Source organism: Heptranchias perlo, chromosome 9, assembly GCF_035084215.1.
Source record: "Heptranchias perlo isolate sHepPer1 chromosome 9, sHepPer1.hap1, whole genome shotgun sequence".
Taxonomy (NCBI): Eukaryota; Metazoa; Chordata; class Chondrichthyes; order Hexanchiformes; family Hexanchidae; genus Heptranchias; species Heptranchias perlo.
In genome coordinates this window covers 967,112-994,461 of record NC_090333.1, presented here as the reverse complement: position 1 = coordinate 994,461, position 27,350 = coordinate 967,112, and the positions used below count along the sequence as shown (strand labels likewise).

The 27,350-nt window shown below is 44.5% G+C and overlaps 1 protein-coding gene and 1 long non-coding RNA gene across 7 annotated transcripts in view; one reads left to right on the top strand and one right to left on the bottom strand.

The window, feature by feature from the left end:
* Positions 1-27,350, top strand: part of LOC137325085 (choline transporter-like protein 5) — a 355,604-nt gene that overhangs the window by 199,522 nt on the left and 128,732 nt on the right. For all 5 annotated transcript variants that reach the window (XM_067989790.1, XM_067989793.1, XM_067989791.1 and 2 more), the window contains exons 4-8: positions 3,160-3,244; positions 6,037-6,121; positions 14,821-14,949; positions 18,202-18,262; positions 22,556-22,679. In XM_067989790.1, coding sequence (XP_067845891.1) covers positions 3,160-3,244; positions 6,037-6,121; positions 14,821-14,949; positions 18,202-18,262; positions 22,556-22,679 — 484 coding nt within the window. The remainder of the gene's footprint in view (positions 1-3,159; positions 3,245-6,036; positions 6,122-14,820; positions 14,950-18,201; positions 18,263-22,555; positions 22,680-27,350) is intronic.
* LOC137325086 (uncharacterized) overlaps positions 1-27,350 on the bottom strand; it is a 75,544-nt gene that overhangs the window by 1,839 nt on the left and 46,355 nt on the right. Inside the window, exon 1 of one of the 2 annotated variants that reach the window (XR_010963811.1) lies at positions 16,285-17,011. The exons of the other annotated variant lie outside the window; for it this stretch is intronic. This is a non-coding gene — a long non-coding RNA (uncharacterized lncRNA). Of the gene's footprint in view, positions 1-16,284; positions 17,012-27,350 lie in introns of those variants that run through there. 2 annotated transcript variants of the gene reach the window in all.

The following is a 27,350-nucleotide window of genomic DNA, read 5'->3' as shown; positions in this document are numbered from 1 at the left end:
TCATCCAAAAGACGGCACCTCCAACAGTGCAGCACTCCCTCAGACAGTGCAGCACTCCCTCGGTACTGCCCCTCCGACAGTGCAGCACTCCCTCAGTACTGCCCCTCCGACAGTGCAGCACTCCCTCAGTACTGACCCTCCGACAGTGCAGCACTCCCTCAGTACCAACCCTCCAATAGTGCAGCACTCCCTCAGTATTGCTCCTCCAATAGTGCAGTGCTCCCTCAGTACTGACCCTCCGACAGTGCAGCACTCACTCAGTACTGGCCCTACGACAGTGCAGCACTCCCCTGGTATTGACCCTCCAACAGTGCAGCACTCCCTCAGTACTGACCCTCCGACAGTGCAGCACTCACTCAGTACTGGCCCTCCAACAGTGCAGCACTCACTCAGTACTGACCCTCCGACAGTGCAGCACTCCCTCAGTACTGACCCTCCAACAGTGCAGCACTCCCTCAGTACTGACCCTCCGACAGTGCAGCACTCCGTCAGTACTGACCCTCTGACAGTGCAGCACTCCCTCAGTACTGACCCTCCGACAGTGCAGCACTCACTCAGTACTGACCCTCCGACAGTGCAGCACTCCCTCAGTACTGACCCTCCGACAGTGCAGCACTCCCTCAGTACTGACCCTCCGACAGTGCAGCACTCACTCAGTACTGACCCTCCGACAGTGCAGCACTCCCTCAGTACTGACCCTCCGACAGTGCAGCACTCCGTCAGTACTGACCCTCCGACAGTGCAGCACTCCCTCAGTACTGACCCTCCGACAGTGCAGCACTCACTCAGTACTGACCCTCCGACAGTGCAGCACTCCCTCAGTACTGACCCTCCAACAGTGCAGCACTCCCTCAGTACTGACCCTCCGACAGTGCGGCACTCCCTCAGTACTGACCCTCCGACAGTGCAGCACTCCCTCAGTACTGACCCTCCAACAGTGCAGCACTCCCTCAGTACTGACCCTCTGACAGTGCTGCACTCCGTCAGTACTGACCCTCCGACAGTGCAGCACTCCCTCAGTACTGACCCTCCGACAGTGCAGCACTCCCTCAGTACTGACCCTCCTACAGTGCGGCACTCCCTCAGTACTGACCCTCCGACAGTGCAGCACTCCCTCAGTACTGACCCTCCAACAGTGCAGCACTCCCTCAGTACTGACCCTCTGACAGTGCTGCACTCCGTCAGTACTGACCCTCCGACAGTGCAGCACTCCCTCAGTACTGACCCTCCGACAGTGCAGCACTCCCTCAGTACTGACCCTCCTACAGTGCAGCACTCCCTCAGTACTGACCCTCCGACAGTGCAGCACTCCCTCAGTACTGACCCTCCGACAGTGCAGCACTCCCTCAGTACTGCACTGGGAATGTCAGCCTGGATTATGGGCTCAAGTCTCTGGAGTAGGACTTGAACCCACCACCTTCTGGCTCAGAGGCGAGAGTGCTGCCCACTGAGCCAAGGCTGACACCTATGTACCAGTCTATAGAAGATATTTTGAGTGATGACTCCTTCCAAAGTTTGGCAATTATCCTTGGAAGACAAATACACAAATGTACACAGTTTTAGTACACATTCATTGCAGTACGTTGACCACAATTCATACTAAATCCATCACTTTCCACTATCTTTTTAAGATGTATTTCCACAGATGCAAGACTATTTCAATATGAACATTGGTTTGTTCTAAAATGTATCGTGAATCCCTAGGGATGATCCCCAGCTCCCAGCGGGAAGCTACACTCACTGGGAGCACAGCTGCAATGCTTGGCTTCCCTCCAGAAGCACAGAAATCCTCCCTTATGTTTGTCGAAATGCTATTTCCCTTTAAACCATTTGTCAATATTTGACCAAATAATTTATCACTTCTGGATCCAGTGTCTTCTTTGCTCCTACAAGCCAGTTTTTCTTGCTGATTTCAACCCTGAACTATGCTGTTCTCCTCTTCCAAAGTGGAATTCTCTTAACTTGTGGAATATTCTGGTGTCCTTCTGGCCCGTGGGGTTCTCTGAGTCCGGTCGCCTCGTAAATTCATACCAAGGATGGTTTAGCTTTCGTCACATAAAAGCTTTAATTTTTTTTGAGGACTCTGTATTTGTGCAATGATGCAAATAAATTGATTCGGCTTCGTGACCAGTGACGTTGATAAAAGCTACCAATATTGGTCTCACTGTGGTCCGCGCACTCATTTCACATGGAACTGCGCCATGTCCCGTTACCCTATCACCCCTGTACTCACTGATCTCCATTGGCTCCCTGTCCTCCAACGCACTGAATTCAAAGTCTTCATCCTTGTCGACATGACTCACCCCAACCTTCCCCTGGGGGAAGCTTGGGAGCCAGTAAGCAATGGTGCATCTCCGATTAACATCACTCATTAAGCAGGTAGTTACTTTGTATTGAAACCTGGCAATGATGTAAGGGTCAGTCTCCGTTCAAAGGTTCAGTGGTCACCATCTTACCTCTTCTAAGATATTACAATTTAAGAATCACACTTCCCTATCGAACAAACAAAGGCTAAAAGCTAACATTACTACAATTATAAAGACAGATCAGTAACGGTATTACATCAGCACAGTTCAAGTCAGTCTGATTCGGGGGAGGGAAGATTAACGGGAGATTTAAGAGTGGTGTTCCAAATTATGAGGGGCTTTGATAGAGTTGGTGGAGAGAAACTGTATCCACTGGCAGGAGGGTCGGTAACCAGAGGACACAGATTTAAGATAATTGGCAAAAGAACCAGACGGGGAGATGAGGAGACATTTTTTACGCAGCGAGTTGTTCTGATCTGGAATGCGCTGCCTGAAAGGGCGGTGGAAGCAGGTTCAATAATAACTTTCAAAAGTGAATCAGATAGATATATATATATATACTTGAAAAGGTCAAATCTGCTGGGCTTCGCGGAAAGGGCACGGTAACGGGACTACTTGGATTGCTCTTTCAAAGAGCTGGCACAGGCACGAGGGCCCTTGGTGGGGAAGAAGGTCATTATGTGGTCACAAGAGTCCGGCTGCGGTGGTCTGGTCGATCGATTTGCAGAGCAGGGAATTCGCTTTGAAGGATTTGATGGCACCACTATCACTGCCCTGCACGTTGGCTTTTCGTACGATGGAAAATGTACGGCAGAAATATCCATTAACTAGTCTGCATCTCTTTTATTTCCAGCCTGGGTCCATGGAGATCCGAGAAAGGTGGTTTACCCTACGGATAGCCGTGGACAGTTCTGTGGCCAGAAGGGCACGGCCAACGAGTGAGTGTTGAACAATACATTCCGTGAATGTGCTTTTTGAGGACTGTTATGTTATTAGTCAACAGTCAGCAACACTCGAGAGACTTTTAAACTGTTGACTTTTGGTCGAGCTGAATATCGGCCGGCCGATGCGACACTGCCGAAAGAACTTGCGTTTATACAGCGCCTTTCACGACCTCAGGGCATCCCAAAGTGCTTTACAGCCAATGAAGTACTTTTTTGAAGTGCAGTCACTGCTGTTAATGCTGCAGCCAATTTGTGCACAGCAAAGTCCCGCAAACAGCAATGAAATAATGACCAGATAATCTGTTTTTTTTCAGTGATGTTGGTTGAGGGATAAATATTGGCCCAGGATACCGGGCAGAACGCCCCTGCTCCTTGTAATAGTGCCGTGTGATCTCTTACGTCACCCGAGAGGGCAGATGGGGGTTTTACGTCTCATGCGGAAAACGGCACCTCCAACAATGCAGCACTCCCTCAGTACATAAGCTATAATGGCTTCCCTCACCCCTGATTTTGTTTTTTTACATGGAGGTCAATCTGCCCACGTCAAGGCCAGCAATTTAAAGCAGCTTTAACATGGATACCATCTGTGTTGCTGCACGTCAAGTAATCTCTGGGCGCCACACTTTAGGAAGGGTGTCAAGGCCTTGGAGATTTACCAGAATGGTACCAGGGATGAGGGACTTCAGTTATGTGGAGAGACTGGAGAAGCTGGGATTGTTCTCCTTAGAACAGAGAAGGTTAAGGGGAGATTTAATAGAGGTGTTCAAAATTATGAGGGGTTTTGATAGAGTAAATAAGAACATAAGAACATAAGAAATTGGAGCAGGAGTAGGCCAATCGGCCCCTCGAGCCTGCTCCGCCATTCAATAAGATCATGGCTGATCTGATCCCAACCACAAATCTAAAGAACACAAGAAGTCGGAGCAGGACCCGGCCACATAGCCCCTGGGCCCTCTCCGCCACCCACAGGGCATTGACCGATCCGAACTCAGCTTCATGTCCAATTTCCTGCCCGCTCCCCATAACCCCTAATTCCCTTTACTTCTAGGAAACTGTCTATTTCTGTTTTAAATTTATCTAATGATGTAGCTTCCACAGCTTCCTGGGGCAGCAAATTCCACAGACCGACCACCCTCTGAGTGAAGAAGTTTCTCCTCATCTCAGTTTTGAAAGAGCAGCCCCTTATTCTAAGATTATGCCCCCTAGTTCTAGTTTCACCCATCCTTGGGAACATCCTTACTGCATCCACCCGATCAAGACCCTTCACAATCTTATATGTTTCAATAAGATCGCCTCTCATTCTTCTGAACTCCAATGAGTAGAGTCCCAATCTACTCAACCTCTCCTCATATGTCCGCCCCCTCATCCCCGGGATTAACCGAGTGAACCTTCTTTGTACTGCCTCGAGAGCAAGTATGTCTTTTCTTAAGTATGGAGACCAAAACTGTATGCAGTATTCCAGGTGCGGTCTCACCAATACCTTATATAACTGCAGCAATACCTCCTTGTTTTTATATTCTATCCCCCTAGCAATAAAAGCCAACATTCCGTTGGCTTTCTTGATCACCTGCTGCACCTGCATACCAACTTTTTGATTTTCTTGCACCAGGACCCCCAGATCCCTTTGTACTGCAGTACTTTCCAGTCTCTCGCCATTAAGAAAATAACTTGCTCTCTGATTTTTCCTGCCAAAGTGCATAACCTCACATTTTCCAATATTATATTGCATCTGCCAAATCTCCGCCCACTCACCCAGCCTGTCTATATCCCCTTGCAGGTTTTTTATGTCCTCCTCACTCTCTACTTTCCCTCCCATCTTTGTATCATCTGCAAATTTTGATATGTTGCACTCGGTCCCCTCCTCCAAATCGTTAATATAGATTGTAAAGAGTTGGGGACCCAGCACCGACCCCTGTGGAACACCACTGGTTACTGGTTGCCAGTCCGAAAATGAACCATTTATCCCAACTCTCTGCTTCCTGTTCGATAACCAATCCTCCACCCATGCCAGAATATTACCCCCAATCCCGTGATTTTTTATCTTAAGTAATAATCTTTTATGTGGCACCTTGTCGAATGCCTTCTGGAAGTCTAAATACACTATGTCCACTGGTTCCCCTTTATCCACCCTATACGTTATATCCTCGAAGAACTCAAGCAAATTTGTCAGACATGACTTCCCCTTCATAAAGCCATGCTGACTTTGTCCTATTAAATTATGCTTATCTAAATGTTCCGTTACTGTCTCCTTAATAATAGACTCCAAAATTTTACCCACCACAGATGTTAAGCTAACTGGCCTATAATTTCCAGCCTTCTGCCTACTACCCTTTTTAAATAACGGTGTTACATTAGCAGTTTTCCAATCTGCCGGGACCTCTCCTGAGTCCAGGGAATTTTGGAAAACTATCACCAAAGCATAAGGAGAGACTGTTTCCAATGGCAGGAGGGTCGGTAACCAGAGGACACAGATTTAAGACAATTTGCAAAAGAACCAGAGGGGGAGATGAGGAGAATTTTTTTTTACACAACGAGTTGTTACAATCTGGAATGCACGGCCTGAAAGGGTGGTGGAAGCAGATTCAAACCGACAAGTCTAACGTTTAAATTAAGTTTTATAGATAAGCTCGTGACATTTTAAGATCGGGCACTAAATTGGATTTGGTTGCAGGCCACCGTCTTGACATTTTTACCGTGTTGCTACATGGGGGAACAGAATCTGTGCCCCCTTGACGATTGTAATAAGTTTAAACCGCGATGCTAACATTCACCTCATTCTCTTCCAGGAATAAGACAATTTTGTTCTACTTCAATATCCTTAAGTGTGCAAGTCCTGCAGTCCTTATAAATTTGCAGTGCCCAACTAAACAGGTAAGCAGGAGGATCTCAGCCTCTTGAGGTCATTAGATGGACTTTGAATTGATATGACAGGAGTCAAAGTAATTTACATTATTGTATTGGTACAAATAGGTGCTACATCAAGTTAAATCAAGTCTGCAGCACAGAAACGGCATGACATAGGAAAGAAAAGGGACGAGGTCCTGTGGTCAGAGTTTCAGGAGCTAGGGAGGAAGTTAAAAAGCAGGACCTTAAAGGTAGTAATCTCTGGATTACTCCCAGTGCCATGCGCTAGTGAGTACAGAAATAGGAAGATAAGGCAGGTTAATGTGAGGCTAGAGAAATGGAGCAAGAGGGAGGGCTTCAGATTCTTGGGGCATTGGGACCAGTTCTGGGGCAGGAGGGATGGACGGGTTGGACCTCAACGGAGCTGGGACCAATGTCCTCGTGGGGAGGTTCACTAGTGCTATAGGGGAGGGTTTAAATTAATTTGGCTGGGGGATGGACACCAGGATGTAGCATTAGAAAGCAGAAACAAGATGCACAAAGGATTGGGAGAGACAGATTGCGGTCGAGTAAGAAATAGCACAGTATTAGGTGGGATCAAACTAAGAGAGAATACGAGAAGGTCTAAGATAGGTTTACAGTGCATGTGTGTAATTGCACGATGCGTGGGAAATAAGGTTGGTGACTGCAGGTGCAAATAGCCACATGGGAATATGATGTAATGATGATAACGGAGACTTGGTTCAAAAAAGGGCAGGATTGGGTATTAAATATTCCTGGACACAAGGAACCTTCAGGGGTCAAGGACAGAATCTATTTGGTTAGATTTAAGAAACAATAGAGGTGCCATTACACTACTGGGTGTATTCTATAGGTCACCAACTAGTGGGAAGGATATAGAGGAGCAAATTTGCAGGCAAATTACTTTGATAAAGTCCCCCACAGGAGACTGGTCAAGAAGGTACGAGCCCATGGAATCCAGGGTGCCTTGGCACTTTGGATACAAAACTGGCTTAGTGGCAGAAGGCAGAGGGTGATGGTCGAAGGTTGTTTTTGTGACTGGAAGCCTGTGGCCAGTGGGGTACCACAGGGATCGGTGCTGGGTCCCTTGCTGTTTGTGGTCTACATTAATGACTTGGATATGAATGTAAAAGGTATGATCAGTAAGTTCGCTGATGATACAAAAATTGGTAGGGTGGTAAATAGCGAGGAGGATAGCCTCAGTCTGCAGGACGATATAGATGGGTTGGTCAGATGGGCGGAACAGTGGCAAATGGAATTTAAACCGGAAAAGTGCGAGGTGATGCACTTTGGAGGGACTAACAAGGCAAGGGAATACACAATGAATGGGAGGACCCTAGGCAAGACAGAGGGTCAGAGGGATCTTGGTGTGCAAGTTCACAGATCCCTGAAGGCGGCGGAACAGGTAGATAAGGTGGTAAAGAAGGCATATGGGATACTTGCCTTTATTAGCCGAGGCATAGAATATAAGAGCAAGGAGGTTATGATGGAGCTGTATAAAACACTGGTTAGGCCACAGCTGGAGTACTGTGTGCAGTTCTGGTCGCCACACTACAGGAAGGATGTGATCGCTTTGGAGAGGGTGCAGAGGAGATTCACCAGGATGTTACCAGGGCTGGAGCGCTTCAGCTATGAAGAGAGACTGGGAAGATTGGGTTTGTTTTCCTTGGAGCAGAGGAGGCTGAGGGGGGACATGATTGAGGTGTACAAAATTATGAGGGGCACAGATAGGATGGATACTAAGGAGCTTTTTCCCTTCGTTGAGGGTACTATAACAAGGGGACATAGATTCAAGGTAAAAGGCGGGAGGTTTAGAGGGGATTTGAGAAAGAACTTTTTCACCCAGAGGGTGGTTGGAGTCTGGAACTCACTGCCTGGAAGGGTTGTGGAGGCAGGAACCCTCACAACATTCAAGAAGCATTTGGATGAGCACTTGAAATGCCATAGCATACAAGGCTACGGACCAAATGCTGGAATATGGGATTAGAGTAGACAGGGCTGATGGCCGGCGTGGACACGATGGGCCGAAGGGCCTCTATCCGTGCTGTATAACTCTATGACTCTATGATTCTAGGTGCAAATGGGGTCTCCAACTATCCTAATGTAGATAGTAATAGTATAAAGGGCAAAGAGGGGGAGGAATTTCTGAAGTATGTCCAGGAGAACTTTCTTGATTAATATGTTGCCGGCCCAATGAGGAAGGAGGCATTGCTGGATCTGGTTCTGGGGAATGAGGTGGGTCAAATGGAGCAAGTATCAGTGGGGGAACATTTAGGGAACAGCGATCATAGTATCATAAGGTTTAGATTAGCTATGGAAAAAGACAAGGAGCAATCTAGAATAAAAATACTTAATTGGAGGAGGGCCAATTTCAGTGAGTTGAGAACGGATCTGGCCCAGGTAGATTGGCAGGCAGAACTGTAATCGAACAATGGGCGGCCTTTAAGGAGGAGATGGTTCAGGTACAGTCTCGGTACATTCCCATGAAGGGGAAAGGTAGGGCAACTAAAGCCAGAGCTCCCTGGATGACGAAAGAGATAGAGAGTAAGATGAAGCAGAAAAAGAGGGCATACGACAGATGTCATGTTGATAATACAAGTGAGAACCAGGCTGAATATAGAAAGTACAAAGGAGAAGTGAAAAAGGAAATAAGAAGGGCAAAGAGAGAGTATGAGAATAGACTGGCGACCAACATAAAAGGGAATCCAAAAGAGTTCTATAGGTATGTAAACAGTAAACGGGTAGTAAGATGAGTGGTAGGGCCGACTAGGACCAAAAAGGGGATCGACGCATGGAGGCAGAGGTCATGGCTGAGGTAGTAAATGAATACTTTGCATCTGGCTTTACTGTTAATTGTATCCATATGATTTATATCAATTAGTGCTAATTGTATTCAGGTGGTGTGTATCAATTGGGAACTCTCTTGTGTCCATTTATATGAGAGCTTATCTAGTGGGTGGAGTGGGTAATGTGGACCTCTGTCAATAAAGGCTTGGAAGCAACTGAAGACCAGGCTCTAGTATTCTATCCTTTACAACCTGGCTATCCAATTTATTACATTTACCAAGGAAGAAGATGCTGCCAAAGTCACAGTAAAGGAAGATGTAGTTGAGAAACTGGATGGGCTAAAAATTGATAAAGAGGAGATACTAGAAAGGCGAGCTGTACTTAAAGTAGATAAATTACCCGGTCCGGATGGGATGCGTCCTAGGTTGCGGGGGAAAGTAAGGGTGGAAATTGCAGAGGTACTGGCCATAATCTTCCAAACATCCTTAGATATGGGAGTGGTGCCAGAGGACTGGAGAATTGCAAATGTTACACCATTGTTCAAAAAAGGGTGTAGGGATAAACCCAGCAAATACAGGCCAGTCATTCTAACCTCGATGGTGGGGAAGCTTTTAGAAACGATAATCCAGGACAGAATTAATAGTCACTTGGACAAGTGTGGATTAATATCGGAAAACCAGCACGGATTTGTTAAAGGCACTTGATTGAGTTTTTTGATGAGGTAACAGAGAGGGTTGATGAGGGTAATGCGGTTGATGTGTATATGGACTTTCAAAAGGCGTTTCATAAAGTACCACATAATAGGCTTGTCAGCAAAATTGAAGCCCGTGGAATGAAAAGGGCAGTGGTAACATGGATACAAAATTGGCTAAGTGCCAGCAAACAGAGAGTAGTGGTGAACGGTTGTTTTTCGGACTGGAGGGAGGTGTACAGTGGTGTTCCCCAGGGGTCGGTGCTGGGACCACTGCTTTTTTTGATATATATTAATGACTTGGACTTGGGTGTACAGGGCACAATTTCAAAATTTGCAGGTGACACAAAACTTGGAAGGGTTGTAAACAGTGAGGAGAATAGTAATAGACTTCAAGAGGACATAGACAAGCTGGTGGAATGGGCGGACACGTGACAGATGAAATTTAATGCAGAGAAATGTGAAGTGATACATTTTGGCAGGAAGAACAAGGAGAGGCAATATAAACTAAATGGTACAATTCTAAAGGGGGTGCAGGAACAGAGAGACCTGGGGGTGTATATGCACAAATCTTTGAAGGTGGCAGGACAGGTTGAGAAAGCGGTTAAAAAAGCATACGGGATCCTGGGCTTTATAAATAGAGGCATAGAGTACAAAAGCAAGGAAGTTATGTTGAAAGTTTATAAAACACTGGTTCGGCCACAGCTGGAGTATTATGTCCAGCCCTGGGCACCACACTTTAGGAAGGATGTGAAGGCCTTAGAGAGGGTGCAGACAAGATTTACTAGAATGATTCCAGGGATGAGGGACTTCCGTTACATGGATAGACTGGAGAAGCTGGGGTTGTTCTCCTTAGAGCAGAGAAGGTTGAGAGGAGATTTGATAGAAATGTTCAAAATCATGAAGGGTTTAGATAAAGTAAATAAAGAGAAACTGTTCCCATTGGCGGAAGGGTAAAGAACCAGAGGACACAGTTTTAAGGTGATTGGCAAAAGAACCAAAGGCGACACGAGGAAAAACCTTTTTAAGCTAGTTGTTATGATCTGGAATGCGCTGCCTGAAAGGGCGGTGGAAGCGGATTCAATCGTGGCTTTCAAAAAGGAATTGGATAAATACTCGAAGTGAAAAAATTTGTAGGGCTACGGGGAAACAACGGGGGAATGGGACTAACTGTATTGTTCTTACAAAGAGCCGGCACGGGCTCGAAGGGCCGAATGGCTTCCTTCTGTGCTGTAACCATTCTATGATTCTATGATAAACAGGTCTACGGCCGCATTTAGGATCCACACGAGCTTCCTCCCTCCTTACTTCATCTCACACTATCAACATATCCTTCTATTCCTTTCTCCTTCATGTGTTTATCGAGCTTCCCCTTAAATGCATCGATTCTATTCACCTCAACTACTCCTTGTGGTAGCGAGTTCCACATTCTCACCACTCTCTGGGTAAAGAAGTTTCTCCTGAATTCCCTATTGGATTTATTAGTGATTATTTTATATTGATGACCTTTAGTTTTGGTCTCCCTCACAAGTGGAAACATTTTCCCTACACCTACCCTATCAAACCCTTTCATTATTTTGAAGACCTCTATTAGGTCACCTCTCAGCCTTCTCTTTTCTAGAGTAAAGAGCCCCAGCCTGCTTAGTCTTTCCTGATGAGTATATCCTCTCAGTTCTGGTATCATCCTTGTGAATCTTTTTTGCACCTTCTCCAATGTCTCTATATCCTTTTTATAATATGGAGACTAGAACTGTGCACAGTGCTCCCAAATATGGTCTAATACAAGATCAACATAACTTCTCTGCTTTTCATTTCTATCCCTTTAGAAATGAACCCCACTGCTTGGTTTGCCTTTTTTATGGCCTTATTAACCTGCGTTGCTACTTTGAGTGATTTGTGTATCTGTACCCTGAGATCCCTTTGTCCCTCTACCCATTTAGGCTCCTATTATCCCTGCAATATGTGGCCCCCTTATTCTTCCTATCAAAACACACCACCTCACACTTGACTGTACTGAAATTCATTTTCCAATTACATGCCCATTCTGTAAGTTTATTAATATCCTCTTGCATTTTGACCCATTCTTCCTTTGTATTATCTACACCCCCCAATTTGGTGCCGTCCGCAAATTTTGAAATTTTACTTGCAATTCTCGAGTCCAAATCGTTGATGTAAATGGTGAACAACAGTGGTCCCAGCACCGATCCCTGTGGAACACCACTTCCCACCTTTTGCCAGTCTGAATAAGTAACCTTAACCCCTACTCTCTGTTTTCTGTTTTGTAGCCAGCTTGCTCTCCATTCTGCTACTTGTCCCCTGACTCCACATGCTCTGACCTTCATCATCAGTCTACTATGTGGTACCTTATTGAAGGCCTTTTGAAAATCCAAATATATTACATCTACTGCATTACCCTTGTCTACTCTTTCTGTTCCTTCATCAAAGAATTCGATAAAGTTGGTCAAGCATGGCCTTCCCTTTTAAAATCCGTGCTAGTCTTTATTATATTTTTGGTTTCTAGATGTTTTTCCATTACATCTTTGAGTAAGGATTCCATTATCTTTTCTATTACCAATGTTAAGCTAATTAGTTCATGGACTGGTTCTATCTCCCTTTTTAAATACAGTAATCACTTTAGCTGTCCGCCAGTCCTCTGGCACTATTCCCTTTTCTAATGAATTTTTATGTATATGTAATAGTGCCTCTGCGATCTCTTCCCTTTTAATATGCACGGATGCAATCCATCTTGACTAGTGGTTTTATCCTCTCTAAGTTTGATTAGTTTATCAATTATCTCCCCCCTTTCTATCTTAAATATTTTCCTATCTTTTTTGATCTCTTCTTCCAATGTCCTGTCCACCTTGTTAGTCTCCTGGTAAATACTGGAGTTTTGTTTTCCTCTCCTTTATCAATTTGAGAAACACCATCCACAGAAAAAACACCCTGAGTGGTTGGAGGGGCCAATGATCCAGCAGCAAAATACAACTGCCCACAAGAACAACATGCATCAGGTGTCAGCAGTCACTCAGTGAGCAGCATTCTGGCCTCTGAGTCAGAAGGTCATGGCTTCTAAGTCCCACTCCAGGGACTTGAGCACAAAATCCAGGCTGACATTCCCACTGTAGTACTGAGGGAGTGCTGCACTATCAGGGGGACAGTACTGAGGGAGTGCTGCACTGTCGGAGGGACAGTACTGAGGGAGTGCTGCACTGTCGGAGGGACAGTACTGAGGGAGTGCTGCACTATCAGGGGGACAGTACTGAGGGAGTGCTGCACTGTCGGAGGGGCAGTATAGAGGGAGAGCCGCACTGTCGGAGGGTCAGTACTGAGGGAGCACTGCACTGTTGGAGGGTCAGTACTGAGGGAGCGCTGCACTGTTGGAGGGTCAGTACTGAGGGAGCGCAGCACTGTTGGAGGGGCAGTACCGAAGGAGTGCTGCATTGTCGGAGGGTCAGTACTGAGGGAGAGCCGCACTGTCGGAGGGTCAGTACTGAGGGAGAGCCGCACTGTCAGAGGGTCAGTACTGAGGCAGTGCTGCACTGTCGGAGGGTCAGTACCGAGGGAGAGCCGCACTGTCGGAGGGTCAGTACTGAGGGAGAGCCGCACTGTCGGAGGGTCAGTACTGAGGCAGTGCTGCACTGTCGGAGGGTCAGTACTGAGGGAGAGCCGCACTGTCGGAGGGTCAGTACTGAGGGAGAGCCGCACTGTCGGAGGGTCAGTACTGAGGCAGTGCTGCACTGTCGGAGGGTCAGTACTTAGGGAGAGCCGCACTGTCGGAGGGTCAGTACTGAGGGAGAGCCGCACTGTCGGAGGGTCAGTACTGAGGGAGCGCTGCACTGTCAGGGAGTCAGTACTGAGGGAGTGCTGCACTGTCGGAGGGTCAGTACTGAGGGAGTGCTGCACTGTCGGAGGGTCAGTACTGAGGGAGTGCTGCACTGTCGGAGGGTCAGTACTGAGGGAGAGCTGCACTGTCGGAGGGTCAGTACTGAGGGAGCGCTGCACTGTCGGAGGGTCAGTACTGAGGGAGCGCTGCACTGTCGGAGGGTCAGTACTGAGGGAGCGCTGCACTGTCGGAGGGTCAGTACTGAGGGAGAGCTGCACTGTCGGATGGTCAGTACTGAGGGAGCGCTGCACTGTCGGAGGGTCAGTACTGAGGGAGCGCTGCACTGTCGGAGGGTCAGTACTGAGGGAGTGCTGCACTGTCGGAGGGTCAGTACTGAGGGAGAGCTGCACTGTCGGAGGGTCAGTACTGAGGGAGCGCTGCACTGTCGGAGGGTCAGTACTGAGGGAGCGCTGCACTGTCGGAGGGTCAGTACTGAGGGAGTGCTGCACTGTCGGAGGGTCAGTACTGAGGGAGTGCTGCGCTGTCGGAGGGTCAGTACTGAGGGAGTGCTGCACTGTCGGAGGGTCAGTACTGAGGGAGAGCTGCACTGTCGGAGGGTCAGTACTGAGGGAGAGCTGCACTGTCGGATGGTCAGTGCTGCACTGTTGGAGATGCTGTCTTTCAGATGAGATGTGAAACAGAGGCCCTGTCTGCTCTCTCAGACGTAAAAGATCCCATGATACTATTCAAAAAAGAGCTGGACGTCCCAAAGTGCTTCATAGCCAATAAATTGAAGTGTAGTTACTGTTGTGATGTAGGAAACACGGCAGCCAATTTGCAGTCAGCAAGCTCCCACAAACAGCAATGTGATAATGACCAGATAATCTGTCTCTTTAGTGATGTATGTTGAGGGCTCAATATTGACCAGGGCACTGGGGAGAACTGCCCTGCTCTTCTTCGAAGTATTGGCCATGGGCTCTCTTACACCCACCTGAGAGGGCAGATATCTCATCCAAAAGACAGCACCTCTGACATTGCAGCATTCCCTCAGTACTGCATTGGGAGTGTCAGCCTGGATTATGTGCTCTAGTTTCTGGAGTGGGACTTGAACCCACAATCTTCTGACTCTGAGATAAGTGTGTTACCCACTGAGCCACAGCCTTATCGCTGGTGCCCACCCCCTCAGATTGGAGGTTACTGCGAGGGGAAATGCAGCAAACATGTCAAGGCTCCGAATAGTGAGCAATCTCTGGAGACGAGTCCGCGAGGCCAAATCTTACTCTTTAATATCGTGTGGGGATTTATCGCAGATTGAATTGTGAGTGCAACATTTAAAATTTTATTGGGGTAACAAGGCCTTGAAACTGGATCTCGACCATTAATATTCTCCTCTCCTTCCAACAGCTCTGCGTTGAGAAGTGCCCAAGCCGGTTTGCAAGTTACATTGACCTGAAGTCATCTTTCCGATGGAACAAAACCTACTGGGAGTATTACCGACAGTTTTGCCAACCCGGCTTCAATAGCCCCAGAAAGGTGGGTGCGGTCAGGTGAAATTACATAGAGTGGAATTTTACAGCACAGAAACAGGCCATTCGGCCCAACTGGTCCATGCCGGTGTTTATGCTCCACACGAGCCTCCTCCCTCCCCTCTTCATCTCACCCTATCAGCATAACCTTCTATTCCTTTCTCCCTCGTGTGTTTATCCAGCTTCCCCATAATGCATCTACACTATTCGCCTCAACTATTCCTTGTGGCAGCAAGTTCCACATTCTCACCACTCTCTGAGTGACTATCTTATATTTATGACCCCTAGTTTTGATCTCCCTCACAAGTGTAAACATCTTCTCTACGTCTATCCTATCGAACCCTTTCATAATCTGAAAGACCTCTATCAGGTCACCCCTCAGCCTTCTCTCTTCTAGAGAAAAGAACACCAGCCTGTTCAATCTTTCCTGATAGGTATAACCTCTCAGTTCTGGTATCATTGTAGTAAACCTTTTTTTGCACCTTCTCCAGTGCCTCTATATCCTTTTTTATAATATGGAGACCAGAACTGTTCACAATACTCCAAGTGTGGTCTAACCAAGGTTCTACACAAGTTTAACATAACGTCTCTGCTTTTGAATTCTATCCCTCTAGAAATGAACTCCAGTGTTTGATGTGCCTTTTCATGGCCTTATTAACCTGTGTCGCCACTTTTAGTGATTTGTGCATCTGTAGTCTTAGATCCCTCTGCTCCTCTACCCCATTTAGACTCTTATTTTCCAAGCAGTATGTGGCCTCCTTATTCTTCCTACCAAAATGCACCACCTCACACTTATCTAACATAACTTCTCTGCTTTTCAATTCAATTCCTCTAGAAATGAACCCCAATGCTTGGTTTGCAATTTTTTTTCATAGCCTTGTTAATTTTGAAGACCTCTATCAGGTCACCCCTCAGCCTTCTCTTTTCTAGAGAAAAGAGCCCCCAGCCTCTTCAGTCTTCCCTGATAGTTATTTCCTCAGGCTATTGCGGAATAGGCGATTCTCTTTGGCGATGGCGTTGCTAATGACGTCCCTTAACCCAATAGCACTTGTCAGATGCGACTTCAGTGCACGTTCAAATCAACATTAACAAAGGTGACCTTCAAAGTTATCCTGTTCATAAATTCTTACAATTCCTGTAGCTTCCTATTAAATAAATTGTAAATCACGCGATAGTCTCGCTACATGTTGCAGGGGTTGATAAGATTCGACAGGGCGAATTGTTAGTCCATGGTGGTAGTTCTTCATAGCTAACCAGCGGTGATATTAATTTTATTTTAATGCTTTCTGTCCTATCTTAAGCTGAGAATGGATTGGTGTTTCTATTTCCTTCAGATACTCACTGCACCGTGATGATAATTTATTGAGTAAAGGTAGTTAAATGGACTGCAATGGTTTTATACGTATCTCCCTTGCTCCTAATTCTGTGTCCTCTTCAGTGAAATGATTGCCTGGTATGTTTCTTTGACATCCTCTCCCAAACCCGTGACCTCCACTACCTAGAAGGACAGGGGCAACAGGTGCGTGGGAACACCGTCAGCTCCAAGTTCCCCTCCGAGTCACACACCATCCCGACTTGGACATATATCGGCCGTTCCTTCATCGTCGCTGGGTCCAAATCCTGGAACTCCCGACCGAACAGCACTGTGGGAGAACCTTCACCACACGGACTGCAGCGGTTCAAGAAGGCGGCTCACCACCACCTTCTCAAGGGCAATTAGGGATGGGCAATAAATGCCGGCCTCGCCAGCGACGCCCACAACCCAAGAATAAATCTTCTAAGAGTATGTGAAGAACACTCCCCTCAAACCTTGTCAAAGGGACACTGGCAGCCAATCATCTCAACAGTGCAGTGTGTAGTTGGTGATCGGACCTGTCACATCAGTGATTGCGCCACTGCCAATAAAATAAAACGAAAAGTCGATCGAAGATTTAAAATTCGCAGCGGCTTCCGCGTTGGCTCGGCTCGTTTATCCGGTGAGCAGATGTGGGAAACACACCAGAAAGGGCCCGGTCTTCATCCGGGCCTAGGAACATAGGAGCAGGACTAGGCCATTCAGCCCCTCAAGCCGGTTCCGCCATTCAGTAAGATCATGGCTGATCTTCCACCTCAACTCCACTTTCCCGCCCAATCCCCATATCCCTTGATTCCCCTAGAGTCCAAAAACCCGTCGATCTCAGCCTTGAATATACTCAACGACTCAGCATCCACAGCCCTCCGGGGTAGTGAATTCCAAAGATTCACAACCCTCTGAATGAAGACATTTGTCCTCATCTCGGTCCTAAATGGCCAATCCCTTATTTTGAGACTATGCCCCCTAGTTCTAGACTCTCCAGCCAGGGGAATCAGCCTCACATCTACCCTGTCAAGCCCCCTCAGAATTTTATATGTTTCAATGAGATCACCTCTCATTCTTCTAAATTCCAGAGAATATGGGCCCGTTCTACTCAATCTCTCCTCATAGGACAACCCTCTCATTCCAGGAATCAATCTAGTGAACATTTGTTGCACCACCATGAAGGCAAGTATATCCTTCCTTAGGTTACAAGACCAAGACTGTGGATGCTGGGGGACAATTGGAGCCTTCAGGACTGAGATTGATAGATTTTTGTTGGGTAAGGGTATCAAGGGATACGGAGCAAAGGCGGGTAAATGGAGTTGAGGTGCAGATCAGCCATGATCTGATTGAATGGCAGAGCAGATTCGAGGGGCTGAATGGCCTACACCTGTTTCTATGTTCGTATGTTCCTATGATTAGTCAATAACTCCATTATCATTGCATCATGCGACTACCAGGATGGTAGAAGGCAAAATAGATGGACCTTGGTCCTTTATCGTCTGGCAATTCCGATGTTTCTACGTCTCTGTTCCTACGATAGGTGTTCAGTATTCTTCAGATAAACAATGTAATGGGCATCGGGATTGTGTGGCGGAGTCAAAAACCCTGTGAAGAAAGAACTTGAATTTTTATAGTTCCTTATCATGTCCTCAGGGTGTCGCAAAGTACTTTACAGCCAATGGAATACTTTGACGTGCAGTCACTCTTGTGAGGTATTATGGAGTCAAGTGACAATTGGAGAACGTGACGTGACATTTCGGGCCCTTCTGGATGGATGGGCTTAAGATGGGTCTAATCGCCTACTCTTGTCTCTTTCTATACCATGATCTTGCTGCGCTCTGAACAAAGTATTTTTTGCCGTTTATCAAAGTATTACATTCTGTTAACGTCCCACTTCTTATCTTGTCCTTTACATTTTAGTCAGCTGCACAAGTGATGCGGGATGAAGACTGTCCGTCAATGATTGTTCCCAGTCGACCCTGTACGTATGAAGTCCGCTTTTGATACAATACGTCCCGGAGTTGGTACTTGCTGCCTTTTTGTATAAGGGACAATCCACGATCCATACTTTCAGAGGGGATGCCGTGCTCACAGGAAACGTGGGTCAGGGGTCAGGGGTCGAGTGTCGGACTATCTCCGACCCAAGGTCCCTGTCAGCTGGGATCCCCCTGCTGGGAGTGTGGGATCGTTCCCTGCAAAGTAATAAAGCCAAAAGTTATAGTTGTTGTAAAATATATATTTGCTTTTGCAGCTTTTTCTAAGAAACCAAAGCGGAACGGGCTAATGGAAGTATTATGGGTTGGAATAAAGATTGTTAGCCTGAGAAGTGCCTAACCTCAAGAAAAAAATAAAGAAATAAAGATTTGCATTTAATTAGCACTTTTCACAACTTCAGGACATCCCAAAATGCTTCACAGCCAATTAAGTTTTGAAGTGTAGTCACAGTTGTAATGTCGGAAATGCGGGAGCCAATTTGCGCACAGCAAGATCCCACAAGTAGCAGATAATGACTAGATCTTCTGTTTTGGTGATATTGGTTGAGGGATAAATATTGGCCAGGGCATCGGGGAGAACTCCTCTGCTCTTCTTCGAAACAGTGGCCATGGGACCTTTCACATCCACCCAAGAGGGCAGACGGCGCCTCAGTCTAATGGCTCATCTGAAAGACAGCACCTCCAACAGTGCAACACTCCCTCAGTGCTGCACTGGGAGTGTCAGCCTGGATTATGTGATCAAGTCTCTGGAGTGGGACTATGACTCAGAGGCAAGACTGCGACCCACTGAGTCACGGCTGATGCAAGATTAGGTATCGGCAGCAAACCAGACAGAAAGGAAAAGTTTAACATCTTAAGTAGCTGCCTTTACCAGCTGCACTGGAAGATATTTCAGGGCATAGGTGAAGACAGAAACATGAGTAATGGAAGGTGGTTGAGCAATGTCTAAACAGATAATAATTTTAGACAATGAAACAGGATCTTATAAGAGTGAGGCCTCATTGGTTGTGCATGTTCAGCAATCTTTTCTGCACAGAATGTACAGCACAGAAACTGGCCATTCGGCCCAACTGGTCTATGTCACACAAGCTTCCTCCCTCCCTACTTCAACTAGTCCTATCAGCACAATGTTCTAATCCTTTCTCCCTCATGTACTTATCTAGCTTCCCCTTAAATGCATCTATTCTATTCACCTTAACTACTGGGAGCGAGTTCCACATTCTCACCACTCTCTGGGTAAAGAGGTTTCTCCTGAGTTCCCTATTGGATTTATTAGTGACCATCTTATAATTTAGCCCCTAGTTTTGGTCTCCCCCACAAATGGAAACATCTTCTCTACGTCTACCCTACCAAACCCCTTCATAATTTTAAAGACCTCTTATCAGGTCACCCCTCAGCCTCCTCTTTTCTCGAGAAAAGAGCCCCAGCCTGTTCAGCCTTTCCTGATAGGTATAACCTCTCAGTTCTGGTATCATCCTCGTAAATCTTTTTTTGTACCTTCTCCTTTTTATAATATGGAGTCCAGAACTATGCACAGTACCCCAAGTGTGGCCTAACCAAGGTTTGATGATCTAAGAGTCATAAGCTAAAACTTGATGACCTAAGTAAATAGGTAAGTGATTTTACTGCAGAATAGATCTAATGTATATTAATATATGTGGTTAGAAATGTATTTTTTGTGATAGAGTGGATGATTATACATAGTTCTATAGGGTGATTACTCTACCTTTATTTATAAACAATCATAAAAGGAGGGAATGGTTAAAAATTCATTAACCCTTGTGGTTAGTTGCATCTCAACTGGTTCACTAATCACTTTCAGGGAAGGGATCCTGCTATCCCTACCTGGTCAGAGTCAGCTGTGGCTCAGTGGGTAGCACATTCGCCTTTGTTCTCGGAAGATTGTGAGTTCAAGTCCCTCTCCATGAGACCTGAGCCCACAATCTATGCTGACACTCCTAGTGCAGCACTGAGGGAGTGCTGCACTGTTGGAGGTGCCATTTTTCAGAGGAGATGTTGAATTGAGGCCTTGACTGCCCTCTTGGTTGGATATAAAAGATCCCACAGCACTATTTTGAAGAAGAGCAGGGGAGTTCTCCCCGGTGTCCTGGCCAATATTTATCACTCAACCAACATCACTAAAACAGATGATCTGGCCTTTTATCTCATTTGCTGATTGTGGGATCTTGCTGTGCGCAAATTGGCTGCTGCATTTCCTACGTTGCACCAGTGACTACACTTCAAAAGTACTTCATTGGCTGTAAAGCGCTTTGGGATGTCCTGCGGTTGAGAAAGGCACTATATAAATGCAAGTTCGTTCTTTGTTTTACCCCAGTCCCACATTATGTGATTGGCTCTTGAAGTAGCCCCCCAAACCAATCAGTTGTAAAAACAATTGCTACAAGAAGGCCCACCATCAAGGTCAACGAGGGATGGGCAATAAATGCGGCCTTGCCAGCATCACCCGAGTCACCAGAGTTAATTTTTAGAAAATTGTCGAAGTGGTACACACTACTGGGTTGAAACTGGCCTGTCACGTATTAGTAATGAGACATAGGAACAGGAGCAGTCCATTCAGCCCCTCGAGCCTGTTCCGCCATTCGATTAGATCATGGCTGATCTGTATCTTAACTCCATCTACCCGCCTCGGTTCCGTAACCCTTAATCCCCTTACCCAACAAAAATCGATCAATCTCGGGATTGAAATTTTCAATTGACCCCCAGCCTCAACAGCTTTTTGGGGGAGAGAGTTCCAGATTTCCACTCCCCTTTGAGTGAAGAAATGCTTCCTGACATCACCCCTGAACGGCCGAGCTCTAATATTAAGGTTTTGCCCCCTTGTTCTGGACTCTCCCACCAGAGGAAATAGTTTCTCTCTATCGACCCGACAAATCCTATAATCGTCTTAAACACCTCAGTTAGATCATCCCTTAATCTTCTATACTCGAGGGAATAAAAGCATAATATGTGCAACCTGTCCTCATAATTTAACCCTTTTAGCCCCAGTATCATTCTAGTGAATCTGCGCTGCACCCTCTCCAGGGCCAATATATCCTTCCTGAGGTGCGGTGCCCAGAACTGAACCCAGTCTCCAGATGTGGTCTGACCAGAGCTCTGTACAGCTGGAATATCACTTCCTCCCCTTTGTATTCCACCCTCTTGCGATAAAGGCTAAGATTCCATTAGGCTTTTCAATTATTTTTTTGTACCTGTCCATTAGCATTTAGTGATTTCTGTGCTTGGGCCCCTAAATCTCTCGGCTCCTCCACAGTTCCCGGCTTCTCGCCATTTAGAAAATACTCTGATCGATCTTCCTGATGTCCAAAGTGAATGACCTCACACTTCCCCACGTTGATCTCTATCTGCCCCAGTTTTTGCCCACTCACTCAGTCTATCAGTGTCCCTTTGCAACTTTCTGCTCTCATCTACATATTTACTGTGCCACCTAACGTAGTGTCTTCATCAAACTTGGATATAAGGCTCTCTATTAGCAATTAAAGATTAACACGCTCGTGTCAAAAGTCTTTAGCCGCCATTTTACAGAAGAAGTTAACCATCGAAGTTATATACAGAGAAGTTATGTTAAACTTGTATGGAACCTTGATTAGACCGCACTTGGAGCACTGCGCACGGTTCTGGTCTCCATATTACATAAAGGATATGGAGCCATTGGAAAAGGTGCAAAAAGGAGTAATAAGGATGATACCAGAACTGAGAGGTTATACCTATCAAGAAAGATTGAATAGTCTTGGGCTCTTTTCTCCAGAAAAGAGAAAATTGAAGGGTGACCTGATAGAGGCCTTGAAAATTATCAAATGGGGTAGATATAGAGAAGATGTTTCCACTTGTGGGGGAATTGAAAACCAGGGGCCATAAATATAAGATAGTCACTAATAAATCCAATAGGGAATTCAGGAGAAACTTCTTTACTGAGAGAGTGGTGAGAATGTGGAACTCGCTACCACAAGGAGAGGTTGAGGCGGAATAGAATAGATGCATTTAAGGAGAAGTTAGATAAACACATGAGGGAGAAAGGAATAGAAGGATATGCTGGTATGGTGAGATGAAGTAGGGTGGGAGGAGCATAAACACCTGCGTAGACCAGCTGGGCCGAATGTCCTGTTTCTGTGCTGTAAATTCGATGTAATTCTCTGTAATCGGGCCTGACGACGGGGTGGAGGAATTTTACCCGAGCGGGTTGCTCTGTCCGTCACTAACACCGGGTGGCGAGATTTCTACCCTCACCCCTCGCTGATTTCCCTCTTCCTTTTCCTCCCTAGTTCTGCGGCGGTGCTTCCCCGATTTCACCACCAGAAACGGAATCCTGACGGTGGCCAACAAGACCACGTTCAGGGACGGCCTCGGTAAAACCCGCAACGTGACCGACCTACGGGACGCGGCCAAGTAAGTCGCCCGACTCTCACGGCCTCTCTGGGCTCCGAAAGAACAGAGAAGGTTAAGGGGGGATTTGATAGAGGTGTTCAAAATAAAGAAGGGGTTTGATAGAGTAAATAAGGAGGAACTGTTTCCAGTGGCAGGAGGGTCGGTAACCAGAGGACACAGATTTAAGATAATTGGCAAAAGAACCAGAGGGGAGATGAGGAGACATTTATTTACGCAGCGAGTTGTTCTGATCTGGAATGCGCTGCCTGAAAGGGCGGTGGAAGCAGATTCAATAATAACTTTCAAAAGGGAATTGGATAAATACTTGAAGGGGAGAAATTTGCAGGGCTGTGGGGAAAGAGCAGGGGAGTGGGACTAATTGGATAGCTCTTTCAAAGAGCTGGCACAGGCACGATGGGTTGAATGGACTCCTGTACTGTATGACTCCGTGATCTATCGTAACTTGCGTGGGATCCTCCTCTTCCTCCCTTGTAAAGCGACCTGAGACCTCCTTCCATGTGAGGGGGTTCCATAAAAGTCCAAGTTGTTGCTGCTATGCCTCTCGCAAACCAACTCTCCAATCGCAGCATCCAACTATCCCTTGTACTGCCCCAGTGCTTTTTGTCTCAGTACTTTGGCCAGTCCGGCAATGCCTCAATTGCTCATGAACTGGGGGTACTGCTCGTTTGAAAGCAATGAGGCAAGAATGGGACTAGCATGACAGCATGGAAATAAAAAGCTGGTTTTCAGTAAAAGCTATTGGATTGTCATAAAAATATAGCTGGTTCCACTAATGTCCTTTAGGGAAGGAAATCTGCCGTCCTTTCCCGGTCTGGGCCAATGTGTGACTCCAGTCCCAAACCAACATGGTTGACTATTATTTGCTGTCTGAAGTGGCCGAGCAAGAAACTCAGTTGTATCATAACTGGTTCAAGAAGAAGGTCCATCACCAACCAATTCTGGGGATTGGATACGATGACGACTAATCCCAGTACACCATTGCACACACTCCTCGCTCTGTGAGCAATGATGTTTTTTAATGAAACCTGTTCTAAATTCACCCGGATACCTGTTCTAAATTTACTCTGATACCTGTTCTAAATTCACCCTGATACCTGTTCTAAACTTACTCTGATACCTGTTCTAAATTCACCCTGATACCTGTTCTAAACTTACTCTGATACCTGTTCTAAATTCACCCTGATACCTGTTCTAAATTTACTCTGATACCTGTTCGAAATTTACACTGTTATCTGTTCTAAATTCACCCTGATACCTGTTCTAAATTTACTCTGATACCTGTTCTAAATTTACTCTGATACCTGTTCTAAATTTACTCTGATACCTGTTCGAAATTTACACTGTTATCTGTTCTAAATTCACCCTGATACCTGTTCTAAATTTACTCTGATACCTGTTCTAAATTTACTCTGATACCTGTTCGAAATTTACACTGTTATCTGTTCTAAATTCACCCGGATACCTGTTCTAAATTTACACTGTTATCTGTTCTAAATTTACACTGTTATCTGTTCTAAATTTACTCTGATACCTGTTCCAAATTTACACTGTTATCTGTTCTAAATTCACCCTGATGCCTGTTCTAAATTTACTCTGATACCTGTTCGAAATTTACACTGTTATCTGTTCTAAATTCACGCTGATACCTGTTCTAAATTTACACTGTTATCTGTTCTAAATTTACTCTGATACCTGTTCTAAATTTACACTGTTATCTGTTCTAAATTCACCCGGATACCTGTTCTAAATTTACACTGTTATCTGTTCTAAATTCACCCGGATACCTGTTCTAAATTTACACTGTTATCTGTTCTAAATTCACCCTGATACCTGTTCTAAATTTACACTGTTATCTGTTCTAAATTCACCCTGATACCTGTTCTAAATTTACTCTGATACCTGTTCTAAATTCACCCTGATACCTGTTCTAAACTTACTCTGATACCTGTTCTAAATTCACCCTGATACCTGTTCTAAATTTACACTGTTATCTGTTCTAAATTTACTCTGATACCTGTTCTAAATTTACACTGTTATCTGTTCTAAATTCACCCTGATGCCTGTTCTAAATTTACTCTGATACCTGTTCTAAATTCACCCTGATACCTGTTCTAAATTTACACTGTTATCTGTTCTAAATTTACTCTGATACCTGTTCTAAATTTATACTGTTATCTGTTCTAAATTCACCCTGATACCTGTTCTAAATTTACTCTGATACCTGTTCTAAATTCAACCTGAAACCTGTTCTAAATTTACTCTGATACCTGTTCTAAATTTACACTGTTATCTGTTCTAAATTTACTCTGATACCTGTTCGAAATTTACACTGTTATCTGTTCTAAATTCATCCTGATACCTGTTCTAAATTTACTCTGATACCTGTTCGAAATTTACACTGTTATCTGTTCTAAATTCACCCTGATACCTGTTCTAAATTTACACTGTTATCTGTTCTAAATTTACTCTGATACCTGTTCTAAATTTACACTGTTATCTGTTCTAAATTCACCCTGATACCTGTTCTAAATTTACTCTGATACCTGTTCTAAATTCACCCTGATACCTGTTCTAAACTTACTCTGATACCTGTTCTAAATTCATCCTGATACCTGTTCTAAATTTACACTGTTATCTGTTCTAAATTTACTCTGATACCTGTTCGAAATTTACACTGTTATCTGTTCTAAATTCATCCTGATACCTGTTCTAAATTTACACTGTTATCTGTTCTAAATTCACCCTGATACCTGTTCTAAATTTACTCTGATACCTGTTCTAAATTCACCCTGATACCTGTTCTAAACTTACTCTGATACCTGTTCTAAATTTACACTGTTATCTGTTCTAAATTTACTCTGATACCGGTTCTAAATTTACACTGTTATCTGTTCTAAATTTACTCTGATACCTGTTCTAAATTTACACTGTTATCTGTTCTAAATTCACCCTGATACCTGTTCTAAATTTACTCTGATACCTGTTCTAAATTCACCCTGATACCTGTTCTAAACTTACTCTGATACCTGTTCTAAATTCATCCTGATACCTGTTCTAAATTTACACTGTTATCTGTTCTAAATTTACTCTGATACCTGTTCGAAATTTACACTGTTATCTGTTCTAAATTCATCCTGATACCTGTTCTAAATTTACACTGTTATCTGTTCTAAATTCACCCTGATACCTGTTCTAAATTTACTCTGATACCTGTTCTAAATTCACCCTGATACCTGTTCTAAACTTACTCTGATACCTGTTCTAAATTTACACTGTTATCTGTTCTAAATTTACTCTGATACCTGTTCGAAATTTACACTGTTATCTGTTCTAAATTCACCCTGATACCTGTTCTAAATTTACACTGTTATCTGTTCTAAATTTACTCTGATACCTGTTCTAAATTTACACTGTTATCTGTTCTAAATTCACCCTGATACCTGTTCTAAATTTACTCTGATACCTGTTCTAAATTCACCCTGATACCTGTTCTAAACTTACTCTGATACCTGTTCTAAATTCATCCTGATACCTGTTCTAAATTTACACTGTTATCTGTTCTAAATTTACTCTGATACCTGTTCGAAATTTACACTGTTATCTGTTCTAAATTCATCCTGATACCTGTTCTAAATTTACACTGTTATCTGTTCTAAATTCACCCTGATACCTGTTCTAAATTTACTCTGATACCTGTTCTAAATTCACCCTGATACCTGTTCTAAACTTACTCTGATACCTGTTCTAAATTTACACTGTTATCTGTTCTAAATTTACTCTGATACCTGTTCGAAATTTACACTGTTATCTGTTCTAAATTCATCCTGATACCTGTTCTAAATTTACACTGTTATCTGTTCTAAATTCACCCTGATACCTGTTCTAAACTTACTCTGATACCTGTTCTAAATTCACCCTGATACCTGTTCTAAATTTACACTGTTATCTGTTCTAAATTTACTCTGATACCTGTTCTAAATTTATACTGTTATCTGTTCTAAATTCACCCTGATACCTGTTCTAAATTTACTCTGATACCTGTTCTAAATTCAACCTGAAACCTGTTCTAAATTTACTCTGATACCTGTTCTAAATTTACACTGTTATCTGTTCTAAATTTACTCTGATACCTGTTCGAAATTTACACTGTTATCTGTTCTAAATTCATCCTGATACCTGTTCTAAATTTACACTGTTATCTGTTCTAAATTCACCCTGATACCTGTTCTAAATTTACTCTGATACCTGTTCTAAATTCACCCTGATACCTGTTCTAAATTTACTCTGATATCTGTTCTAAATTCACCCTGATACCTGTTCTAAATTTACACTGTTATCTGTTCTAAATTCACCCTGATACCTGTTCTAAATTTACTCTGATCCCTGTTCTAAATTTACTCTGATACCTGTTCGAAATTTACACTGTTATCTGTTCTAAATTCACCCTGATACCTGTTCTAAATTTACTCTGATACCTGTTCGAAATTTACACTGTTATCTGTTATAAATTCACCCGGATACCTGTTCTAAATTTACACTGTTATCTGTTCTAAATTTACACTGTTATCTGTTCTAAATTTACTCTGATACCTGTTCTAAATTTACACTGTTATCTGTTCTAAATTCACCCTGATGCCTGTTCTAAATTTACTCTGTTATCTGTTCTAAATT